We start from the raw sequence: 24,639 nt of genomic DNA, 5'->3' as shown, positions 1-24,639 counted from the left end.
AGGCCATTGTGAAGCTTGTGAATTCGTATCAAGGATGTGCAAGAGGAATCTTTCCCAAAGTCTCTCTTGGATATTACCATAGAGAAGAGTCATCAAGGAAAGAGCTTCCAGAGAACAGAACAGGGGCAGCCAGGTTGCTCCTGTGAAGGAAATCTGGGCACCTCAATGACTAGTTTTATTTTCAGTCTCTCCTTTCTCGGAGACATTTGAAAGCAGTAGGGATGTGTTGTTGGTGGTTAAATTAACACAGAGTCCATAGATTGAGGAAGTTTAAGGAAGAAGTGCATTTGAACCAGAGGAATAGCTATCACCATGATCTTGTTGCTGACACCCCAAAAACCTGACCATTCTTTGGGTTATTTCCCTTTTTGGGGGTGGAAGGTGAGTAAGTTTTCAGTTGTATATATTATTTTGCGTTATGTCATACAGGGATATTTTCATAACTATATAAGTGGGAAGAAGGGTGTGTCTGGATGCTGGAAAATTAAAATATGGAGCACCATTTGGTGACTACGTGATGGATTAATGGAGAGAATTTAAACTATAATTGTAAAGACATGTAATAAAAAGTGCATTGGATTAGGAATCAAGAACAATGAGATCCAAGCCTGAGTCTGTTACACATAATCTTTCTGGGCATTTGTTAGGCTAGGTCAGTGCTGTCTACCTACAGTAACAAAATGACAACATTCTGTGGTGCTAAGTAATGAATTAGCTTTGTTCACATGGCTGCTGGCTCGTGGCTGCCAAAGAGCAGAGGCCAAACCTTTAGGTGTCTGAACTCACCTTAAGAGCCATGGGCGTTGCCATGATGTAAAGATCAGCATAATCTAGATGGAGTTCCTGGAGTGTCTTCTGCACGCGTGGGAGGACTCTCTTTGGGTCAAAATCTGTACCCCACAGCTGAACGAATAAAAAGGGGATAATTAATGACATCCACTCTCTTTAAAAGAAAAGGGTGCAGCTTTTTATTCTTTACAATGCATTCATTCATTTTACTGCATAAAAATGTTTATGCTGAAGTTTCATCTGAGTATAGGATAAGCTGATATAACTCTTGACACCCATAGTATAACTTTATCAGAAAATAATATCAGAACTGCCTTAGCTGGTTTGGCTCAGTGGATAGAGTGTCAGCCTGAGGACTGAAAGATCCCGGGTTTGATTCCAGTCAAGGGCACATGCCCGGGTTGCAGGCTCGATCTCCAATGAGGGGCGTGCAGGAGGCAGCTGATCAATGATTCTCTCTCATCATTGATGTTTTATCTCTCCCTCTTCCATCATCTCTGATATTAATAAAAAAATATTTTAAAAATGAATATAATACCAGAATATGTATCCATATGTTCATTGCAGCTTTATTTACAATAGCCAAGATATGGGAGTAACCCAAGTGCCCATCAGTAGGTGAGTGGATAAGGAAGTAGTGCATCTATGCAATGGAATATGACTGAGCCATTAAAAAGAATGAAATATTGCCGTCTGCAACAGCTTTGGTGGACCTATAGGATACTGTGCTGAGTGACATAAGACAAAATGAGAAAGGCAAATGTCATATGATTTCACTTATACGTGTAATCTAGAAAACAAAATAAATCAACAGGCAGCAACAGATAAAGACTCACAGATGCAGACCATATGAATGGTTGCCAGATGGGAGGAGAGTTGGGGGGATGTGTGAAAAACATGAAGGGATTAAGAAGTACAAATTGGATTTGTAGTAACAGGATAGTCATGGGGATGTAAAGCATAGCATAGGGAATCTATATGAATAAAAGCCTATGTGGTTGTCACACCCTCACGCTGTCACACTGTAACAATCCATCACCAGGAGACTGCATGTGCAGCAGATGCGGGTGGATTGACGCTGTGTGCGCGGCACAGAGGCAGGTCCCGTGGCTCCATGCGGCGATGCCAGGGGCAGGACCCCTGGCTCTGGCCTACCTCTTTGGGGCAATCCATTGAGGAGCTCTGGATGGGTGGGCGGGGCCTACCTCTTTGGAGAAATTTATCTTGGGACTACCACACTGTGTGCGGGCACAGGTCAGGTTGGGGACCACCCCTCCCGAGTGCACGAATTTCATGCACCGGGCCTCTAGTATAGTCAATAATACTGTAATAACTATGTATGTTCTCAGATGCATACTAGATTTATCAGGGTGAGCACTTCGTAAGTTATATAAGTGTCTAATCACTGGGTTGTACACCAGAAGCTAATATAATATTGTACATTAGCTGTAATTGAAAGATAAAAAATTATTTTTAAAATAAGAATAATGGACCTAAAGATTCAGAGACTTTAAGATTCACCTGAACCACAGAGGACCCAATTTGGAGACAAGCCTTCCTCTGTGCAGTGCTAATTTCCTAATTGACTCTCAGTACTTAAACTTTTCCTCACTGTGTAACTAGGGAGCATGTACCTGAATAGTTGTGCTGACCTGGCCCCTTTATTTTCATGTCACTCTGATAAAGGATGTGCTTCATTTGAGCAAGAAATATGATTGTGTGGACATCTTCACTGGATCCTTCACATTGTCACGGGCAATGCAGAAGCTGGTGAAGTTTTAAATTATTGCATAGATTTAGATTTCCTCCTACTGGTCTTTTGTTCTCATTTGGTTGTACTCAGACTCCAGGGAAATTTTGTCAATTCCTACTAAGAAGTTACTGGATGTCTATTTGAAACGATAATATCACCAAAATGGCAGGGTATGAGACTTATCCCACAACAAGGCCAACAATTAGACAGCTAACCCTGAGTGAAAATGGGGAGATGTTGGTCAAAGGGTATAAACTTCTAGTTATGAGATGAGTAAGTTCTGGGGAACTAATGTACAGCATGGTATTTGAGGTTAATAATAATGTATTGCATACTTTAAAGTTGCTAAGAGAATAGGTCTTAAATGTTTTCTCACCATAAAAATAGGAATGGTAATGATGTGAAGAGATGGAGGTGTTAGCTAACATTATGGTGGTAATCATTTTGCAATCCATAAGTGTTTCAAATGAACATGTTATACACAAATTCACATAATGTTATATGTCAATTATATCTGAACAGGAGGCCCAGAGCACAAAATTCGCGCACGAGTAGGATCCTTAGTCCTCGCCAATGATCAGGGTCGATCAGGACCTTCTGGCTGCCAGCCAGAGCCTTCCTTCCCCTGGCTGCCAGCTGCTGGCCAGGGCCTCCCTTCTCCAGCTGCCGGCTGCTGGCCAGGTCCCTCCTTCATTTTGCACAACGCCCTGGTGGTCAGCGAATCTCATAGTGAGCAATTGAACTCCCAGTCTCCCGGTTGAACTCCTGACGTGACAATTTCCACATTAGGTTTTTATATATATACTTGAGGCCTGGTGCACAAAAATTTGAGATTTATGTGCTGGGTCCTTCAGCCCAGCCTGCGCCCATTCACGGTCCAGGACCCCTTGGGGGATGTCCACCTGTCGAATTAGGCCCACTCCCTAGGTGATCAGGCCTAAGCTTGCAGTCAGACATCCTTCTAGCAGCTAGGGAGCCCTTGGGGATGTCCAACTAAAGGCTTAGGCCCCCAAGGGATCAGGTCTAAACCATTATTAGGACATTCTTAGTGCTGCCACGGAGGTTGGAGAGGCTCCTGGCACCACCACTGTGCTGGCCAGCCATGAGCCAGCTTCTGGCTGAGTGGCACTCCCCATATGGAACTGCACTGACCACCAGGGGGCAGCTCCTGCATTGAGCATCTGCCCCCTGGTGGCCAGTGTGCATCATAGCAAGCGGTCATTCTGCCGTTCAGTCAATGTGCATATTAGCCTTTTATTATTATTATACTAGAGGCCCAGTGCATGGATTCATGCACTGGTGGGGTCCTTCAGCCTGGCCTGCAGGGATCAGTGGACCTCCGCACTGCTGCAGCCCGGCCTTCCCTGGCAGTTCATTGGACCCAGCTTACTGTCCGCATCGATCCTGCACAGCACGAAGTAGTATGAAAAATGACAGGCGGCTGGGGAGGAGCCTAAATCCAGGCTGGGCTCCACACCACTCCCGTTCATTCTGGCCCCACTGCGCCTGCTGCTGCCATGGCTCAGGCATGCAGGGGGGACTGTCTGTGGGAGATGCTCACACAGCCATGCTTGCCAGCTATCAGCCCAGTGTCTGGCACCCGTCTGTCAGCTGAGTGGCACTCCAACTGTGGGAGCACACTGACCACCAGGGGGAAGCTCCTGCATTGAGTATCTGCCCCCTGCTGGTCAGTGCACGTCATAGCTACCAGCCAGTCATTTGGTCGTCCAGTTGTCAGGTCACTTAGGCTTTTATATATATAGATAGGATGTCCCTATTTCCCCCCTTTTGCCCCCTCTACCCAGCTCTTGCCCCCCACTTCTCTCTGGCCATCACCATACTGTTGTCTGTGTCCATGGGTTGTGCATGTATTTTCTTTGGCTAATCCCTTCTTTAAATTCACTTCTTTAAATTTGTATTTTCAGATAAGTGCTTATAACTGCACTATTATATATTTTCTACTATATCATTTAGAATTAAGATATCTTTTAATTGAACCCTTGTAAATTTTAGCACAATTTAATAAATTATGCTAGAAGCAATTAGGAGATTTTTCATGTAATGCAGATACATTTCAATTTATATTTTATTAATTTTTAAATTTTTTAATTTGAAATAATCTCATACATCTAAAAAAACTATAAAATATTACAGCATATTATATGTACCCTTCACCCAATTTTTTAGGTGTTAATAATTTAAACATAACCTATATACAACTAACAGAATTTGGAATATGTTTTTCTTATAATCTCTTTAATGTTACTTAATCCATTACTTTGTTTTTGTTAATCTTCACCCAAGGGTATTATTCCATTGATTTTTAGAGAGAGTGAAGGGAAAGGGAGAGACACATTGATTGTTTGCCTCCTGCACATGATTTGATAGGGACTGGGGATCAAGCCAGGAACTGAGGTACATGCCCTTGACTGGAATCGAACCTGGGACCCTTCAGTCCACGGGCTAATGCTCTATCCACTGAGAAAAACAGGCTGCAGCTTAATTCATTTACTTTTAATCTATATGTGTCTTTATATTTAAAGTGGGTTTTGTTTTTGATTCACCCTCATAATCTGTCCTTTAATTGGTGCATTTATGCCACTGACTTTCAGAGTGCTTACTGATAGAGTTACTACCATATCAGGCGGCTTCTGGGTCTTCTGGGTCCCACCCTGCCTTGCCTTTTCTTCTTTTTTTCTAAGACATTTCAATTTATTTAAAAGAAGCCAATATACAGGATATAAAGGGTATGATATTTACAACAGTACAGTAAAGAGGTTGGTTTCCTGGTAGGATCAGTAGTCTTTCAGTGAGTATTAACCCCCTTTCCCCTTGATGCTCGACCCAGCTGGCAGACAAACAGCAACAGTGGGGTGGGATGGGACTGCAGGATAGAAAGTCTCCCTGAAGGGATTAAAAATCACGTAGATGCTAAAATGTCCACAAGGGGTCTTGGGGTGAGGCGTGCCTCTGCCTCATTCCTTTGAGGGCTTGGCAGCAGGAATGCTGAAGGATTTGCCCCAAACTAACACAGGACCCACCTTGAGCCTGTAAATCTTTCACCCATGGAATATTCCCTTCCTGAGAGAATCAGCCCTAATCCCTCAGCCAGGGCCTGGAGGAGCAGCCCAGGCCGTGAGCACAGCCAGGACTGTGGACATTTCATGGCATTTCCACTCCCACTCCAGCTGCCTAACAACTCTGCACTGCTCCCCTCGCCCACCTCCCCCGTCACTCCATCAGGATACTGTGCACAGGAGGGGACACTGGTTTTCCCATGCACATTGGGAACAGGCTGTTTCTGTTTTCTGGAGTAAAAAGGTTCCTGTGAGTCGGGTAAGGTCTCTGCTTGGCAAGAAGTTCTGTAACAGAGCCACTGACCACACCCACCTCCTCTGGGCATGGAGCAGCTCCGGCCCTCAGAGCTCATCTCTCCAGCAGAACTGAAGGCAAGACCTTGTGTACCCTTCTGTCCCTCACCCTTCACATGCCCAGAACCATCAGTGTCACACTTCCTAATTCCTATCACTGTATTTCATTCGTTCCATACTGTTTTAGTAATCATGAATCTAAACAGATTGGTTCAAAAGGAGATCCTTCTATTTTTAAAGTAGCTGGGGCTTCTGGGGGAAGGCCTTGCCTTGCAGCCCCTGGCGCCAAGGCAAGACTCACTGCAGGGGCTTCTGGGGGAGGACCTTGCCTTGCAGCCCAGACCTGCTCTTGGGCGGTTCCCGGGCCCCAAGGCAAGACCGGCTGCTGGGGGCAGGCCTTGCATTGCAGCCTGGACCAGCTTATGGGCAGTTCCCGGGCCTCAAGGTAAGACCTGCTGCTGGGGGAGGGCCTTGCTTTACAGCTGGGACCCGCTGATTTGCGGTTCCCAGGGCGCAAGGCAAGACCGGCTGCTGAGGCTTCTGGCCTTGCAGCGCCTATCTGCTGATGGGCGGTTCCCAGGCCGCTGAGGGCTGTTTTTAGGCTGCCCGCACCCCCTTTATGGGGGGGGTCCCCACTGGGGTGCCTGGCCAGTCTGAGTGAGGGGCTGATGGCTGTTTTTAGGCTGCCCGCACCCCCTTTAGGGTAGGGGTCCCCATTGGGGTGCCTGGCCAGTCTGAATGAGGGGCTGATGGCTGTTTTTAGGCTGCCCGCACCCCCGTTAGGGTGGGGGTCCCCACTGGGGTGCCTGGCCAGTCTGGATGAGGGACTGAGGGCCGTTTTCATGCTGGTGGGTGACTGAAGCTCCCAACCTCTCCTTTTTTTTTTTTTTAATTCTGGGATTTACTTACCTTCTATGGCTGTCACTGGAGCTGAGAGCCAGCTTTAGCTCTGAGGCCGGCTCCAGCTTGAGGCCTCGGCTGCTAAAAACAGGTTATCTGGGCCTTGTTTAGCTTCTATAATTGAAACTCTGTTGCCATCACTGGCACTCTAAGCTCTGAGCCCGCTGACAGCTGAAAGCAGGTTTCTGGGCTTTGTTTAGCTTCTATAATTGCAACATTGTTGCATCCGGAGCTCAGAGCTGGGCTGCCGCAGGCCAGGAACGTTGGCTTCCACCGTCACTGGAGCAAGCAAGCCTCCTGTTCGCTTCAGCTGCGTGGCTGCCAGCCGCCATCTTGGTTGGCAGATAATTTGCATATCCTGCTGATTAGCCAATGGGAAATGTTCGGGGTTATGGTCAATTTGCATCTTTATCTTTTATTAGTGTAGACTAGAAGCCTGATGCATGAAATTCGTGCAGGTGGGGCGGCTCTCAGCTTGGCCTGCACCCTCTTGCAATCTGGGACCCCTCACTTCTAACCGCCTGCCTGCTCACTCCTTACTGCTTGGTCTTAGTGCTGCTGTGGAGGCAGGAGAGGATCCCGCCACCACCACTGTGCTCTCCAGGCATGAGACTGGCTTCTGGCTGAGCATCACTCCCACTGTGGGAGAGCACTGACCACCAGGGTGCAGCTCCTGCATTGAGTGTCTGCCGCCTGGTGGTCAGTGCACATCATAGCGACTGGTCGTTTTGGTTGGTCTGCCATAACAGTCACTGGGCTTGTATTATATAGATATCTAATAAAAGAGAAAAATGCAAGTTCACCGCACCTCCGCTATACCTCAAGCCAATCAAAATGACCATATGCATATTAACCCAACCAAGATGGCGGCAGGCAGCCAGGGAGCTGGAGCAAGCAGGAGGCTCTGTTGCCCCGGTGATGGAGGAAGCCAAGCTTCCTGCCTTCCCTGGCCAGCTGTGGCCTCCGCTCAAGGCAACAAAGTTTCAATTATAGAAGATAAATTCCAGATACCTGCTTCCAGCCAGCCTCCATTGAGAGTTTGGGTGGCTGGGGGCCATGATCAGCCTGCAAACAGCCATCAGGCCCTCACCCAGGCTGGCCACACCCTTATGGGGTGAGGGTCCCTGCTGGGGGGTTTGGCCAGCCTGCAAACAGCCATCAGCCCCTCACCCAGGCTGGCCAGGCACCCCAGCTGGACCCCCACCCTAATGCGGGACACCCTTCAGAGCAAACCAGCTGTCCACCACCCATGCACCAGGCCTCTATTTTATATAATAAAAGGGTAATATGCAAATTTACCCTAACAGCAGAACGACTGGGAATGACTGGTCACTATGATACACACTGACCACAAGCTGGCAGACACTCAATGCAAAAGCTGCCCCTGGTGGTCCATGCGCTCCCATAGGGGGAACTCTGCTCAGCCACAAGCCAGGCTGATGGTTGCCAGTACAGCGGTGGTGGTGGGAGCCTCTCCTACTTCCTCAGCAGTGCTAAGGATGTCTGACTGCAGCTTAGGCCTGCTCCCCTCTGGCAAGTGGACATCCTCTGAGGGCTCCCAGGCTGCCAGAGGGATGTCTGACTACCAGCTTAGGCTCAATCCCCCGGGGAGCAGGCCTAAACCAGCAGGTGGTCATCCCCTGAGGGGTCCCAGATTATGAGAGGGCACAGGCCAGGCTGAGGGATCCCCTTGAGTGCACAAATTTTTGTGCACCGGGCCTCTAGTATATGTATATAGCTGGAAAAAAAAGTTAATAAGATAAACTTAGATAGCTTAACAAAAACAAAGAAAAATAAATTACTCATTCTCGAAAGAGTTAGGTAATGAAAGAATAAGGCTTGGATTGTCAAGTAGGAACATGTGTACCTTTAAAGTCTGTACACATAAGTTGTTGAGGGGTAGTAAGCATCTCAGGATAAATTAGTACATCTTTTTGAAGCATCAAATTTGCTGAAAGATTTCTGTGGGAAAAAAGTTCTATCCTTTTTGTCACAAGTAAGGGCAAGCAAAACTAGTAAAATGTGGTCTTGATCTTTTATTTATTATGTCAGGAAATCATTTTATTTTTTTAGCCTTGAAAGCAAGACAAGAGAAAACTTCAGGTGGAGAGCATTGTGGGAAAATGTTCTTTGTTGTTACTGTGGGCCCCTTTGGTGTTATTGCTGCCACCCCATGTCAGTGAAAATTCTGTTTTTTTATATTTTAATTTAAAAACCCATGTACTACTAGCTTTATAATAGGTACTGTTTAAGTATTTTGTAAATGTTAATTCATGCTAACATTATGAAATAGTTTATTTAATTCAGTGTGATTTTTCCAACATGATAGATACTGCAACAGGTTTAAATATTTACCCGAAGGAAATTTTGGGGTTCATTTTTCTTTGTGCTTATTAAAATCCTCATTCTTGCATGAAACAAACAAGGATAAATCATGCAGATAATGTAAAAGTTTAAAAAATTTTAAGATAAGTCAGTTTTCGAAAGTCTTTCTGGCTTTGGACAGGTTGCTTTGGCATAGGTCCTCACAATATGAATTCAAGTTTAATCCTCTGTGGAAACATTTGGAGAGCACCTATTTAAGGTTTAAGGTTTTACTCTGATGTGAGACTGTAATAATAAAATCTTTAGGCATCAGAATTGTAAAGCTATAATAAAGTGAAAAGCTTCAGGTTGATATTTTGGGACAGTGGCTCCATGCAGCCCCTCGGAATCATAGCCCATATGTGGCTGGTGATTTGGGGAGCTGAAAATCCCTGGAGAAATTGGAAAGAGACTGAGTAGGGAGCTGGAAGGAGGGGAGGTCTGGGGAGAGGGTGAAATCAGAAACAGTATCATTTTTCTTTAGGTTCCTCAGGAGAATTGTATTATAAGTTCTTTAAAGTTCTACAGCTTTATTCCTGCAAAGCTGCCTGTAAATATACATTCTTTATTACCATTGGCTTTCAGTTTAATTGTGATGCTTTATTTTTCTGATTGCTCTTCAATGGATAGTGATATATAACACTGGACGTTTAAATTGCTCACAAGGTAGTGATCTAAACAAAAGGTGGTCTATCCATACAATGGGATACTATTTGGCCATGAAAAGAAATGATATTCTGATCCATGTTACAACTTGGATAAACCTAGAAACATTATACTAAATGAAAGAAGCTAGACGAAAAGGCCATATTGTATGATTCCATTTGTATGAAATGTCCAAAATAGGAAAATGATAGAGACAGATATTAGATAATGATCACAATTGACATGGGGAAAGGGATAAATAGAAGTGATTGCTAGTGGGCATGGGATTTTTTTTTTAGAGTGATGAAAATATTCTGAAATTAGGTAGTGGTTATGGTCATGCAACTTTTGTGAATATACAAATAATTACTTATTCAAAATGGTAAACTTTTGGTACGTGAATTGTAGCTCAATAAAGAATTAGTGCTCTATGATAAAATACGTAAATATAAGTCATCTATCCTATATAATAAAAGGATTATATGCAAATCAACCAAACAGGGAATGATGGGTCGCTATGACGCACATTGACCACCAAGGGGCAGACGCTCAATTCAGGAGCTGCCCCCTGGTGGCCAGTGCACTCCCACAGGGGAAGGGCCTCTCAGCCAGAAGATGGGCTCATGGCTGGGGAGTGCAGCATTGGTGTTGGGAGCCTCTCCTGCCTCCTCAGCAGCGCTAAGGATGTCCGACTGCAGTATAGGCCTGCTCACCACTGGCAAATGGACATCCCTCAAGGGCTCCCGGGCTGCCAGAGGGATGTCTGATTGCCAGCTCAGGCCCAAAACCCCGGGGAGCGGGCCTCAACCAGCAGGTGGTCATCCCCTGAGGGGTCCCAGACTGCAAGAGGGCACAGGCCATGCTGAGGGATACCCCCCTCCCCTGTGCACAATTTTTTGTGCACCGGGCCTCTAGTATGTATAAAAAGCCTAAGCGACTGTCCAACTGTTCGAATGTCTGACTGGTAGCTATGACACACAATGAACACCAGGGGTAGGTGCTCCGACTGTTAGCTATCATGCGCACTGACCACCAGGGGGCAGACACTCAACACAGGAGCTGCCAAGCAACAGCAACTTGGCAGAGTGCCCCTCCCATACTCTGAGAGCTCTCGGGGGATGTTGGACTGTCAGTTTTGGCCAGATCCCTGCAGGCCAGGCTGAGGGACCTCATCTACTGGAGGAACCCCGCTCACTCAGCAGATGCCCTCTGAGCCTTGGCGCTGCCCCAGGTGAGGCTGGCGGGGGAAGGACCATGGAATGTTGGCTCCAGGGCATGTCTGGCCCATCTCGCCCAGTCCCACCACACTGGCCATCTTCTAATTACTTTCCTTTCAATTTGCATGAATCCATTCACCGGGCCTCTAGTAAAACCTTAAAAATCCTAGAAGAAATTGCAGGCAGCAAAATCTCAGACATCTTTCCTAGTAATATGTTTACTGATACATCTCCTAAGGCAGTGGTTGGCAAACTGTGGCTGGGCAAACTGCAGCTTGCGAGCCTCATGTGGCTCTTTGGCCCCTTGAGTGTGGCTCTTCCACAAAATACTGACTTCTGTGCATGGGCCACGAAGTTTCAATCGCACTGTACATGCACGCCCGCACATGGTATTTTGTGGAAGAGCCACACTCAAGGGGCCAAAGAGCTGCATGTGGCTCGCGATCCGCAGTTTGCCGATCACGGTCCTAGGGCAAAGGAAACTAAGGAGAAAATAAACAAATAGGACTACTTCAAAATAAGAAGCTTCTGCACTGCATGAGAAACCATCAATAAAGTGAAAAGGGAGCCCACAATATTTGGCAATGATACATCTTACAAAGGGTTAATACCCAAAATATATAAGGAGCCCTACCTGATTTGGCTCAGTGTATAAATTGTTGGCCTGCAGACTGAAGGGTCCCAGGTTCGTTTCGGGTTAAGGGCACATGCCAAGTTTCATGCTTTATCCCCAGGAAGGGACATGCAGGAGGCAGCCAATCAGTGATTCTCTCTCATCATTGATGTTTCTATCTCTCTCCCCCTCTCCCTTTCTTTCTGAAAATCAATAAAAATATATTTAAAAACATAAAAAACCCCAAAATATATAAGAAAGTCATACAACTTAACAAAAGGAAGAAAACAATCCAATTAAAAAATGTGCAAAGGACCTAAATGGACACTTTCCAAGGTGGATACACACATAGCCAAGAGACATATGGAAAAATGCTCAAAGTCACTCATCATCAGAGAGATCCAAATTAAAACAACAATGCGGTATCACCTCACACTTGTTAGAATGGCTACCATCAGTAAATCAACAAATAGCAAGTGATGGCGAGGATGTAGAGAAAAGGGAACCCTAGTACACTGCTAGTGGGAATGCAGACAGGTGCAGCCATTATGGAAAACATTATGGAGTTTCCTCAAAAAATTAAATATGGAACTGCCTCTTGACCCAGTGATCCCACTTCTAGGAATATATCCTAAGAAACCTGAAACACTAATCAGAAAGGATATATGCACCCCTATGTTCATAGCACAATTTATAAAAGCTAAAGCCAGGAAAACCCAAGTGTCCATTAGTACATGAGTGGATAAAAAAGCTGTGGTACATTTATATCATGGAACTAGAGGCCTGGTGCACGGATTGGTGCACTAATGGGGTCCTTCGGCATGGCCTGTGGGTATTAGGCCAAAACTGGCAGTCCAACGCCACCTTCTGCTCCTGCCTCCCGGCCCTGCTTTGCCTGCCATGGGCTCACTCCCAGTCACTCCTGATCAGAAAAGGCTTGTGCCATCACAGTGGCGCTTACCAGCCATGAGCCCAGCGTCTGGCACCTGGCGATCAGCTGAGCAGGACTCCCACTGTGGGAGCTCCCGCTTTGAGTGTCTGCCCCCTGGTGGTCAGTGCGCATCATAGTTACTGGTTGATCAGTTGGTTGCTTAGGCTTATATATATATAGATAGATACTATGTGCCAGAAAAAAAGATCCCTTACTCTTTGAGAAAGCATGGAGGGACCTTTAGCGTATTATGCTAAGCAAAAATAAGCCAGTCAGAGAAAGACAAGTAGCACATGATCTCACTCATAAGCGGAATTTAATGAACAAAATAAACTGATGAACAAAATAGTTCCAGAGACATAGAAGCATTGAACAGACTGTTGAATAACAGAGGGAAAGCGAGGGAGGTTGGCTGGGTGGGAAGAGATAAATGAAAGAACTTGTATGCATGTGTGTGTGTGTGTGTGTGTGTATAGATATATCTATCTATCTATGTCTATACATACACACACACACACACACACACACACACACACATAAACACATATTAAATCCATGGACACAGACAATAGGATGGTGAAGGCCTGGGGTGGGTGTTGGAGGTGGGCTAGAAGGGCTCAATGGGGGACATATGTCATTCTTTCAACAATAAAGATTTAATAAAAAAAAGAGTTAGTTATCTATGAACAAATTGGCACAAAAGAAGGCATAAAGGTTTAAAGAAACCTTTAGCAAATGCTTCTGTAATATGAACCATCTCCTCCTTTCCCTCCACTTCCCTAATTTTTGCTCTATAGACTTGGTTCTTTGCATATTATTTTAAATCCGTGCCCATGTATGAAGAAAGCTTTGCCCGATGTCCACTTCAAGGGGATTATTAGTCCCTAACATCTTGGCAAGAGTAAGGAATTTCGCAGTTGAAAATTCACTCCTCTTCGTGAGTCCAACTTTCTTGGGCAGAGAAAAGTGACATCAGGTCCATCATTAATATGAGGGGATGGAGGGGAAGGGAAGCTCTCACCTTTCCGCAGTAGAAAATATCCTCTCTCTTCACCCTTCCTTCTGCTATCTTCTCTCTGATGGCCTCCTCCACTTCGTGCTCATTCCGGTAGATGTAGGCCCCATCAATGTGCCGGTACCCAACATCGATGGCGAACTTCACTCCTGCCCTACAGCTCCCCTTAGGAGTCTGAAATAAAGGGGTTGAGGTTTGGGAGAAAAAAAATAAGTCTTTCATTTAGTTTAATCGGTATTAATCAGGACACTGCTGTAGAGTGAAAATGACAAATTCCCAATTCCATGGTGTTGTGATTGGAAGATGGTATCTAGAGGCTGGAGAAACTGACCTTCTAGGGAGCATTCCATCCTCAGTGGGAGACTCCATCCATCCCAGGTCTGCCCTTTGATTTGTGGTTTCAGAAATGTGACTTGATCAATGTTACCAGTGACAAGATATTTCATGGTTTCCATGCTATAGGAAGGCACAGTTCATTGACGTAGGTTCAGTTATAAATCAAAAGTTTGGGTGAATAAACTGAGATATAGCCACAGAATGGAAAACTAACAGGTAGTAAAAAGGAATGAACTATTGATATACACAGCAACATGGATGAATATCAAATAAGTATACTGAAGAAAAGAAGCAAGACAAAAAAGAATGGGAACAGAAGATGGTGGCTGGCAGGATGGGTGTGAGTGAGTGAGGGGGTGAAAGGAGTGTGGATGTATGTAGTGTGTGTGAATGAGTGAGGCGGTGAAAGGAGAGTGTGTGGATGTATGTAGTGTCTGTGAGTGAGTGAGGGACAGGAAAATCTAGCAGGAGTATCAGAGGCTGGCAGACCAGGCTCTCCTGGGCAGGGAGCCCCTACCACTGCTGCAGGCACTCTCCAGCCTGCGGGGCTCAGGCATGGAGCCCAGACCATCTTGAAGGGGAGAGTGGCCTCCTCTAGGAACTCATCAGCACAACCATCTAGACTGGCTTTGGACACTTCCCATGACCCTGCAGCCACACCAGCCAAAGTCCTCCTTCCCCACCCACAGACCTGCAGACCTTCTGACCCTAGGAAGTCCATCTCCAAGGGTTCACGGATCCCGCAGCAGTAAGTGTGAATTCTCCCTCCCAGGCTGCTGACCTCCAGACACCAAAGTTGCGTTTCCACTGCACAGGCCTCCTGAGCCCATTGCCTGGCTCCCGGGTGCCTCTGTGAGCCCCCGCTGGGTGCGCTCATATCCAAACAAGGAAACACAGCCCTGACAACAGAAACTGGGACTTCCCTCTCCCCACCTGCCTGCCCAGAGACACCACAATAGCGTGGCTTCAGCAAGTGGGTCCCTCTGAGCCTGCCACCCTGGCAGGCGGCTCCCAGGTGTCTCCGTGAGCTGCCATTGGGTGTGCTCATATGCAACCAAGGGAACAAGGCCACGGCAGCAGAAACTTGAACTTCCCCCTCGTCAGCTGCCGACCTCCAGTCACCGCAGTCGCACTGAGCCAGCGCACAGGCTCCCTGAGTTTGCTGCCCCAGTAATGTGGCTCTTGGGTTCCTCTCTGAGCTGCTATAAGGTGTGACCCTGGCTGTCGGCATCCAGTCCCCGCAGTTTCTCCACTCCAGCACGTGGGCCCCCTGAGCCCACTGCCCCAGCAGAAAGCACCAGGGTGCCTCTGTAAGCCACGAGTAGGAGTGCATAGCTAACCAAAGGTGCACATCTCCTGAAGCAGAAACTGGGACTTTTGCCTCCCCAGCGCCAGCAGCACACATGAACATGCCACTCCAGTGTGTAGACCCTGCAAGCACATAGCCCCAGCAGACAGTTCCTGGGCCTCTCGGTGAGCTGCCACTGGGCACGTGCATCTCCAACCAAGGGCATACGGCTCCCTCAGCAGGATCCATGACACCCCTCCCAGCTGCCTTCCTCTGGACACCTTGGTGTGTTACTGAGGACTCACCTCCCCAGACAAGGTCACATTGTTTCAGCCACAGACTCCCCATATTCCTATATCCCCAGCTGCTGGCTCCTGAACACCCTCATAACTGAGAGAGGGAAATCACTTTGCCAGAGTCACACTGCCTTAACCGCAGACAATGGGATAGCCGCCCCCCACTGTCACGGGCTCTGGGGCCCTCATAGTAAGTTGCAGAGTGATGCTACCCCAGCAAGTCACACAACACTGGCCAAAGTCAGAGTACCTGACCCTCAGGCCCTGAGATGCCTTCCTCCCAAGCCATGGACTGGGAACTCACAGTGAGCACATACTAGTGAGACATCAGGCAATGTTTTCCACAAGAGCTGGAACCATGATCATATTTACAACACCTTGCACAATGAAGCCGGGGTGAGTCACATTGCCAATCCATGAATTAGCTTTATCCACAAAAAAGAAACTAATATTCAAGACCCAACTACATCAAGAGAACCCACATAGCTCAAGTAGGTGGCTCCACTAGATCACCAAGCCCAGAAGACCTTAGAGACCACATCACTGGAACCCCCAAACCACCAACTACATCACACCACCTCCAAAAGGACCTGGGTAGAAAAACAGTTGGATCTATGACATAGAAACAATGAAAACGTTACAGCAAAAAATGGGGAGATAAAAAAACAATCCCCAAAGGAAAGAAAAAGAAGATCACCAGAAAGAGACTTAAATGAAATGGAGGCAAGTAACAGGTCAGAGAAAGAATTCAGGGTAATGGTTAATAAGCATGCTCAAATGTCTAGATGACAAATACACACAACTCAATGAGACTTATAAGGAGCTGAATGAGAATGTCCCTAACATGAAAAGGAACCAAGAGGAAATAATGAATGACCTACCTGCAATAAAGAACACAATGGAAGGCTTCAACAGTGGACTAGAAAAGGCTGAGGACTGCATCACTGAATTAAAAGACAAGGTAGGAAAAAACACACAAAAACAGCAGCAACTAGAAAGAAAACAAAAAGCAGGAGGAGAGCCTAAGGGAGCTTTGGGACAACACAAAATGAAACAGCATCTGCATAATAGGGGTACCAGAGGGAGAGGAAGCAGAGCAAGGAATAGAAATCCTGTTCAAAAATTAATGACAGAAAACTTCCCTGATATTGGGAAGAAAAAAACCATACAAGTCCAAAAAGCACATAGAGTCCCCAACAAGTTGAACCCAAAAAAGACCGACACCAAGACACATCATAATTAAATTGGCAAACATCAATGACAAAGTAAGAATCTTAAAGGCTGCCAGAGAGACAGAAAGTTACCTACAAGGGCTCTTCCATTTCGAATAAAAACTGATTTCTCAACAGAAACACATCAGGCCAGAAGGGAATGAAATGAAATATACAGTGATGTAAAGCAAGGGACTGAATCCAAGAATACTATACCCAGCAAGGCTATCATTCAAAATTGAAGGTGGTATCAGGAACTTCTCAGCCAAAAAAAGGGCTAAGAGAGTTTATTACCAAGCCAGAAATGCAAGAAATGCTAAAGTGGCTGCAATAAAAAGAAGAAATAGAAAGGCAAGAAGGTATATAAGCATGAAGAATAAAAATGGTGACAAACAAGTACCTATCAATAATAACATTAAATGTAAATAATTAAATGCTCCAATCAAAAGACATAGGGTAGCTGAATGGATAAGAAAACGTGACCCATATATTTGCTGTCTACAAGAGACCCACCTCAAAATAAAGGATTTACACAGACTGATAGTGAAGGGGTGGAAAAAAATATTTCAGGCAAATGGAAATGAGAAAAAAAGCTGGGATAGCAATACTTATATCTGACAAAATAGACCTCAAAGTAAAGGCCACAACAAGAGATAAGGAGGGCGACTTCATAATACTAAAGGGAACAATTCAGCACTAGGAAATAACTTGTAAATATATATGCACCCAATACAGGAGCACCCAAGTACAGAAAAAAGACTTCTGGAAGATATCAAGGGAGAGATTGACAGCAATACAATCATAGTAGGGGACTAAAATTCCCCATTGACACCACTGGATAAATCCTCTAAGCAAAAAATTAAAAAATTTTAAAAAAACAAAGAAACAGCAACCCTAAATGGCTCACTAGATCAGATGGACTTAATAGACATCTTCAGAACATTTCACCCCAAAGCTACAGATTATACATTCTTCTCTAGTACACAAGGGACATTTTCAAAGATAGTCCACATGTTAGTACACAGGCAAGGTCTCTTCAAATTCAAGAAGGTAGAAATCATACCAAGCATCTTCTCAGATCACTATGGCATAAAATTACAATATAAACAATGAAAAAAATCAAACACTTGGAGGATAAATAGCATGCTATTAAACAATGATTGGGTTTAATAGCAAACAGATCAAAGAAGAAATAAAAAGCATTCTGGAAACAAATGACAATGAAACAAATTACAATGAAAACACAACAATCCAAAATCTATGGGACACAGTGAAAGCAGTCCTGAGAGGGAAGTTCATAGCTCTGCAGGCCTACCTAAAAAGAAAAAAAAAAAAAAAAAGAAAAGGTAAATTATCTAACCTTGCAATTTAAAGAGGGCAGCAAGAAAACCCCAGGGTAACCAGAAGGAAGGAAATAATGAAGATCAGAGCAGAAATGAATGACTTGTAGGCCAAAAAACAATAGAAAAGATAAATGCAACCAAGAGTTGGTTCTTTGAAAGGATAAACAAGATTGATGAACCTCTAGCCAGGCTCACCAAGAAACAGAGAGGACCGAAATAGACAAAATCAGAAATGAAAGAAGTGAAGTAACAACTGACTCTACAGACATACAAAGGATTGTAAAACACTAGGAACAGCTCTACTCCAACAAACTGGACAACTTCGATGAAAAGGCCATATTCCTAGAAAAATACAAGCTTCAAAAACTCAATCAGGAAGAATAAAAAAAAAACCTGAATAAGCTGATAATGACTTGTGAAATTGAAACAGTAATCAAAAAGCTTCCAGGAAACAAAAGCCCTGGACTGGATGGCTTCCCAGGGGAGTTTTACCAAATATTCAAAGAAGAACTAAAACCTATCCCTCTCAGACTATCCCAAAAAATTCAAGAGGAAGGCACAATTCCAAGCTCTTTCTACGAAGCCAGCATTACCCTAATCCCAAAACCAGATAAAGACACTACAAAGAAAGAGAATTACAGGCCAATGTCCCTGATGAACATAGATGCTAAAATCCTCAACAAAATTTTAACAAACTGGATCCAGCATTACATTAGAAAGATCAGACACCATGACCAAGTGAGATTTATTCCAGGGATGCAAAGCTGGTACAATATCCACAAATCAATAAACATAATATGTCATATAAACAAATTAAAAGACAAAAATCACATAATCAGCCCTAACGCATTTGGCTCAGTGGATAGAGGGTCGGCCTGAAGACGGGAAGGTCCCAGGTTCGATTCTGGTCAAGAGCATGTACCTTGGTTGCGATCACATCCCCAGTAGGGGGTTGTAGGAGGAAGCTGATGGATGTTTCTCTATCATAGATGTTTATAACTCTCTATCCCTCTCCCTTCCTCTCTGTAAAACATCAATAAAATATTTTTAAAAATCACATAATCAGAGATCAACCAAAGGACTGGTATGCATGCATATAAGCATAACCAATGGACATAAGACACTGGGGGGTAGGGGAGGCCAGGGGATTGTCAAGGGCGGGGAAAAAAAAGGAGACATATGTAATACTCTTTGTAATAATTTAAGCAATAAAAAAATTATTAAAAAAAATAAAAAATAAATAAAAAAAATCACATAATCATATCAATTGATGCAGAAAAGGCATTTGACAAAAATCGTACACCCTTTTCTGATAAAAGCTCTCAGTAAAGTGGGAATAGAGGGATCATACCTCAACATAATAAAAGCCTTATAGCAAAAACTAAAACCATTTCCCCTAATAAGAACAAGACATGGATGCCCACTTTCACCACCCATGTTCAACGTAGTACTTGAAGTGCTAGCCATAGAGATCAGACAAGAAGAAATAAAAGGCATCCAAATTGTAAAAGAATAAAACTGTCATTATCACAAATGACATGATATTGTACATCGAAAACCCTAAAGACTCCATTAAAAAACTACTAGACTTAGTAAATGAATGCGGCACTGTAGCAGTATACAAAATTAACACCTAGAAATCTGTGGCTTTTTTATATACCAATAATGAACTCACAGAAAGAGAAACTAAAATAACAATCCCGTTTACCATTGCAACAAAAAAAGTAAGATACCTAGGAATAAATTTAACCAAGGATGTAAAGGACCTGTACTTAGAAAATAACAGGATGCTGAAAAAAGAGATAGAAGAATACATAAACAAATGGAAGCATATACCCTGTTCATGGACTGGTAGAATCAACAAAATTAAAATGTCCATACTACCCAAAGCAATCTCAATTTCAATGCAATCCTCATTAAAATACCAACAGCATATTTCACAGACTTAGAACAAACTCTTCAAATATTCATATGGAATTTTTAAAAAGGGCCCCAAATAGCCACAGCAATCCTGAGGAGGAAAAACAATGTTGGAGGGATCACAACACCGGATATCAAGCTGTATTACAAAGCCACTGTTCTCAAAATTTCCTGGTACTGGCACAAGAACAGACATATAGACCAATGGAACAGAACAGAGAACCCAGAAGTCGACCCAAACCATTATGCTCAATTAATATGTGACAGAGGAGACAAGACCATACAATGGAGACAAGACAGTCTCTTCAATAAATGGTGTTGGGAAAATTGGACAGATATTTGAAAAAAAAATGAAACTAGACCACCAACTTACACCATACACAAAAAGAAACTCAAAATGGATAAAGGACTTAAACGTAAGATGGGAAACCATAAAGAGTTTAGAAGAAGCCATAGGCAGCAAAATAGCAGACATATGTCATAGCAATATCTTCACGGATATAGCTCCTAGGGCAATGGAAATTAAGGAGAAAATAAAATAATGAGACTACATCAAAATAAAAAGCTTCTGCACAGCGAAAGAAACCATTAACAAAAGAACAAGAAAGCTCACTGCAAATATGGGATAACATATTGCCAATGTTATCTTTGATAAGGGTTTAATCTCTAAAATGTACAGGGAACTCATACAACTTAACAAAAGGAAGATAAACAATCCAAAAAAAAATTGGTAAAGGACCTAAATACAGTATATACAAAAGGTCAAGAGACATATGAAAACATTTTCGAAGTCACTAATCATCTGAGAAACGCAAATTAAAACAACAATGAGGTACCATCTTACACCTGTCAGAATGGCTATCATCAACAAATCAACAAACAACAAGTGCTGGTGAGGATGTGGAGAAAAAGGAACCCTCTTGCACTGCTGGTGGGCATGCAGACTTGTGCAGCCACTGTGGGAGACAGTATAGAGTTTCCTCAAAAAATTTAAAAAAATGGAATTCCCTTTTGATCCAGTAATCCCACTTCTAGGACTATATCCCAAGAAACCAGAAACACCAATCAGAAAGGATATATGCATCCCTATGTTCATAGCAGCACAATTCACCATAGTTAAGATTTGGAAACAGCCTAAGTGCCCATCAGCAGATGAGTGGATTAAAAAATGGTTGTACATCTACACAATGGAATTCTATGCTGCTGTCAAAAGGAAGGAATTGTTACCATTTGGAACATCATGGATGGAACTGGAGAGCATTATTCTAAGCGAAATACGCCAGTCAGAGAAAGATAAATATCACATGATCTCACTAATATATGGGATAAAATGATCAACATAATTTGATGAAGAAAAATAGATCGATCTAGAGACAAATGGTAGGGGAGGGGAGGTTAGAGAGCAACTAATGGACTTGTATGCATGCATATTAGCATAACCAATGGACACAGACATTGGGGTGCTGGGGGCTTGCCCCGGGTGGGAATGGCTGGGGAAATGGGAGGGTCAATTGTGGAAAAAGGACACACATGTAAAACTTTAGACAATAAAAAATAAAATAAAATAAGATAAAATAAAATAAAGTATTCTCCCTGCATTGGCTGAGTGGCTCAGTTGCTTGAGCTTCATCTCATGTACCAAAAGGTAACTGGTTCAATTCCCACTTATGGCATATACCCAGGACGTAGGTGCATACTGTAGGCAACTGATCCATGTTCCCCTCTCTCTCTCTTTCTCTCTCTCTAAAATCAATAAAAACATATTTAAAAAAATATTCACCCTTACATGGCAGAAGCAGCAATAGGGTGAACTATAATTACTAAATTAGTAATCAATTACTAATTAATTTTAACCTATCTGGATAAACCAGTTGGATATGTGGACATAAACAACAAACTTTATAATTTTTAAATGTAGTATTAGAGAATTCTATGTAACTTCTAACAGCTTTGTTAGGAAAATAAATTTTAGAGAAAAAAATCAGAAAGATCAAATAGAATACCATATATGGAGACTGAAATAAGTGATATGATAGGAGAATCTGAAGTGCAAAGATTTTTTTTCACAATTAATGACAATCTCAATAAAATAAAAGAACTCTCAATAAAGAGTTCTGTTTCCTAAAATGGCCAATAGCACCCTTCCTCCACTTGAGAAATGAGCAAGTCCTTAAGGATAAACTTGCTTTTTTTTTCTTTATTGATTAAGGAATTACATATGTGTCCTTATCCCCCCATTATCCCCCCGCCCCACTCATGCCCTCACCCCCCTGTTGTCTGTGTCCATTGGTTAGGCTTATATGAATGCATAGAAGTCCTTTGGTTGATATCTCCCCCTTACCCCTACCCTCCCCTACCTTCCCTCTGAGGTTTGACGGTCTGATTGATGCTTCTCTGTCTTTGGAACTACAGGATATAACATATGTCCTAGGGCAACATATTTGTATGGTATTGTGCAATAAGTACAATACATGAGTCTGAAAACCCACTTGGAGTGATTCATTTTAGCATCACTCCCTTTGACCTACTTGGAAAATGTGTGCTTCCCATACCTGAATTTTAGGCTGTGTGACTCTAAAGGTCCTAATTCACAGGGGAAATCAGCCTCCTTATTGTAAGACTTCAGCATTCAAGGAAAGAATTTCCATATTGGCAGGGGTAAGATACCTTATCAAAAGGGGATAGGTGAACCAATGATATACTTATTACCAATTATGATTGTTAATGGACAGGGCAGCAGCCATGACTTGAGACGGTAGCTGACTAGGGATTCAGACAACTCAGGGATGAGGATTTGGGACATAATACTAGGTAAGTCACCCAGACTAGCAGAGATATTGGCTAAGGACACAGGGAACTTAGAATGGGTATTCTGGGAGGAAGAGAATAAGTAAAAGTTACAGTTGACAACAGCTTTAGTGGAAAGGGCCTTATTCATCCTGCTAACCTACCTCTTTAAAAATTTTCCCAGGAAACAGACCAAACAGAATTCTGGAAGAGTTGTTCCCAGTAGTGAATTTAGCATATAAAAGCAATTGACAGCAGGGGTAGAACATGTCATAATGAACCCCACTTCCTCAGTCCTCAGAAGTGCTGGCTGCTCATTACTCACATCTGGTTCCCTCTATGGATGACCCAGGGTATAAAGGCCTGATGCCCTTACCTGAACTCAGCACATCTCTATGGCACCATTCCCATTCCAGAACTCCTGTGGCATTGATGAGCAACTGCATTGCAGTTCAGCTGTCCCCACTGCACACACCCTTACAGGTCTAGTCTCTGAGAGTACTCTCCAACAAGCCTCCTGCATGCAAATCTCCTCAGAGGCTGTTCCCAGATTTCCCAATTTAACACTTGGGTAGAGAAGGATTTCTTCAGCCACAGAAAGTACTAATGGTAAATTAAAAGAGTGCTAAATGTGACCAAATTAAAATTGGGAATCTCTGTTCATCAGAAGACACCATTCATTAAAAGAGTAAAAAGGTAAGTGGGAAGAGATATTTCCACATAGATATAACTGACGATGAACACATATACAAATATTTTAAAAATCCACTATAGCAATAAGAGAAGAGAAACTCAATAAAAAAACATTTGTGGAAGACACAGCCACTTTGCAAAAGATCTCCAAATGTCTAATAAAAATATGAAAAATTAATCTCATGTAGATTTAAAAGGAAGTGCAAGTTAAAACCACAGTTAAAACCAGAGTTGCATACATTTAAAAAATCAGCAAATGTTGATGAGAATGTTCTTTCATACTGTGGGCTCCCTTTTCATTTTGTTGATGGTTACTTTTGCTGTGCAGAAGCTTATTTTGATATAGTCCTATTTGTTTATTTTCTCTGTAGTTTCCTTTGCCCTAGGAGATGTATTTGTAAACATATTGCTACAGAGATGCATTTTAGACTGAACTAAAAGTGATCAAATATGAACTTAAAAAAATCACACGCCATAAACTCAGTGATTTCATGTGCTTGAGATCAATAAAATAAGAAGCACCCCGCTGAATTTTAGTAAAGAAAGCAGAAAGGTCCCATTCTCTAATCCAAGATCATTTTAAATCACAAATTGATTTAGTTTAATGTTTGGCTCAATACATTTCAGCCAAACAATAGTCCTTGGAGGTTGCTTTCATTATTACAAAAAGTGAATCAATTAGATCCATTTAAAATGAATTACAGATTATACTTTAGAAAAGTTTCTTATTTAAAAAAAAACAATACAGAAAGAGACATAAAGTTACCAATTTAGGGTGTGCGTAGGTAGCAAACCCAATGATTGGAATGCTGTTTCCATCACTTAGAGGTATGCGGTGATCTACTGCAGTGAGGTCCATCTTGGAGAGCCTAGGACTTCAGATTTCTAGGAGTGATTCGGAACACTTTGGACAGGTGTCCTAGGGCCTATTTAATCAAAGAAAGGAGGGCAAGAGGGAGGAGCAGTGGGAGGGAAGAGAGATTGACAGATCTATTTCTCAACCTGTTTTCTTCTAGGTTGTTATGGAAATACTGAGATTGTCCTTTGAACTTTATTCGAGACATAAGCATAACTCAACTGAGAGTTTATGCTTATAAGTCCGCAAAGAAAAGATTGAACAACAACAACAAAGGAAAGGAATCGAGTGGGGTTCTGTTAGGATGCCTT

The 24,639-nt window shown here is 43.3% G+C and overlaps 1 protein-coding gene across 1 annotated transcript in view; it reads right to left on the bottom strand.

Annotated features, from left to right (window-relative positions):
• The window catches only part of LOC102440785 (3-oxo-5-beta-steroid 4-dehydrogenase-like), a 63,505-nt gene extending 39,174 nt beyond the window's left edge, over positions 1 to 24,331 (bottom strand). Inside the window, exons 1-3 of the mRNA XM_014448129.2 lie at positions 24,239 to 24,331; positions 13,605 to 13,772; positions 787 to 903 (exon numbers count right to left, since the gene is read on the bottom strand). Coding sequence (XP_014303615.1) covers positions 787 to 903; positions 13,605 to 13,772; positions 24,239 to 24,331 — 378 coding nt within the window. The remainder of the gene's footprint in view (positions 1 to 786; positions 904 to 13,604; positions 13,773 to 24,238) is intronic.
• Between the last annotated feature and the right edge of the window lie 308 nt (positions 24,332 to 24,639).

This window comes from Myotis lucifugus, unplaced genomic scaffold, assembly GCF_000147115.1.
Source record: "Myotis lucifugus unplaced genomic scaffold, Myoluc2.0 scaffold_770, whole genome shotgun sequence".
Taxonomy (NCBI): Eukaryota; Metazoa; Chordata; class Mammalia; order Chiroptera; family Vespertilionidae; genus Myotis; species Myotis lucifugus.
The sequence above is the reverse complement of the archived record's forward strand: the minus strand, read 5'-3'. Positions and strand labels throughout refer to the sequence as shown.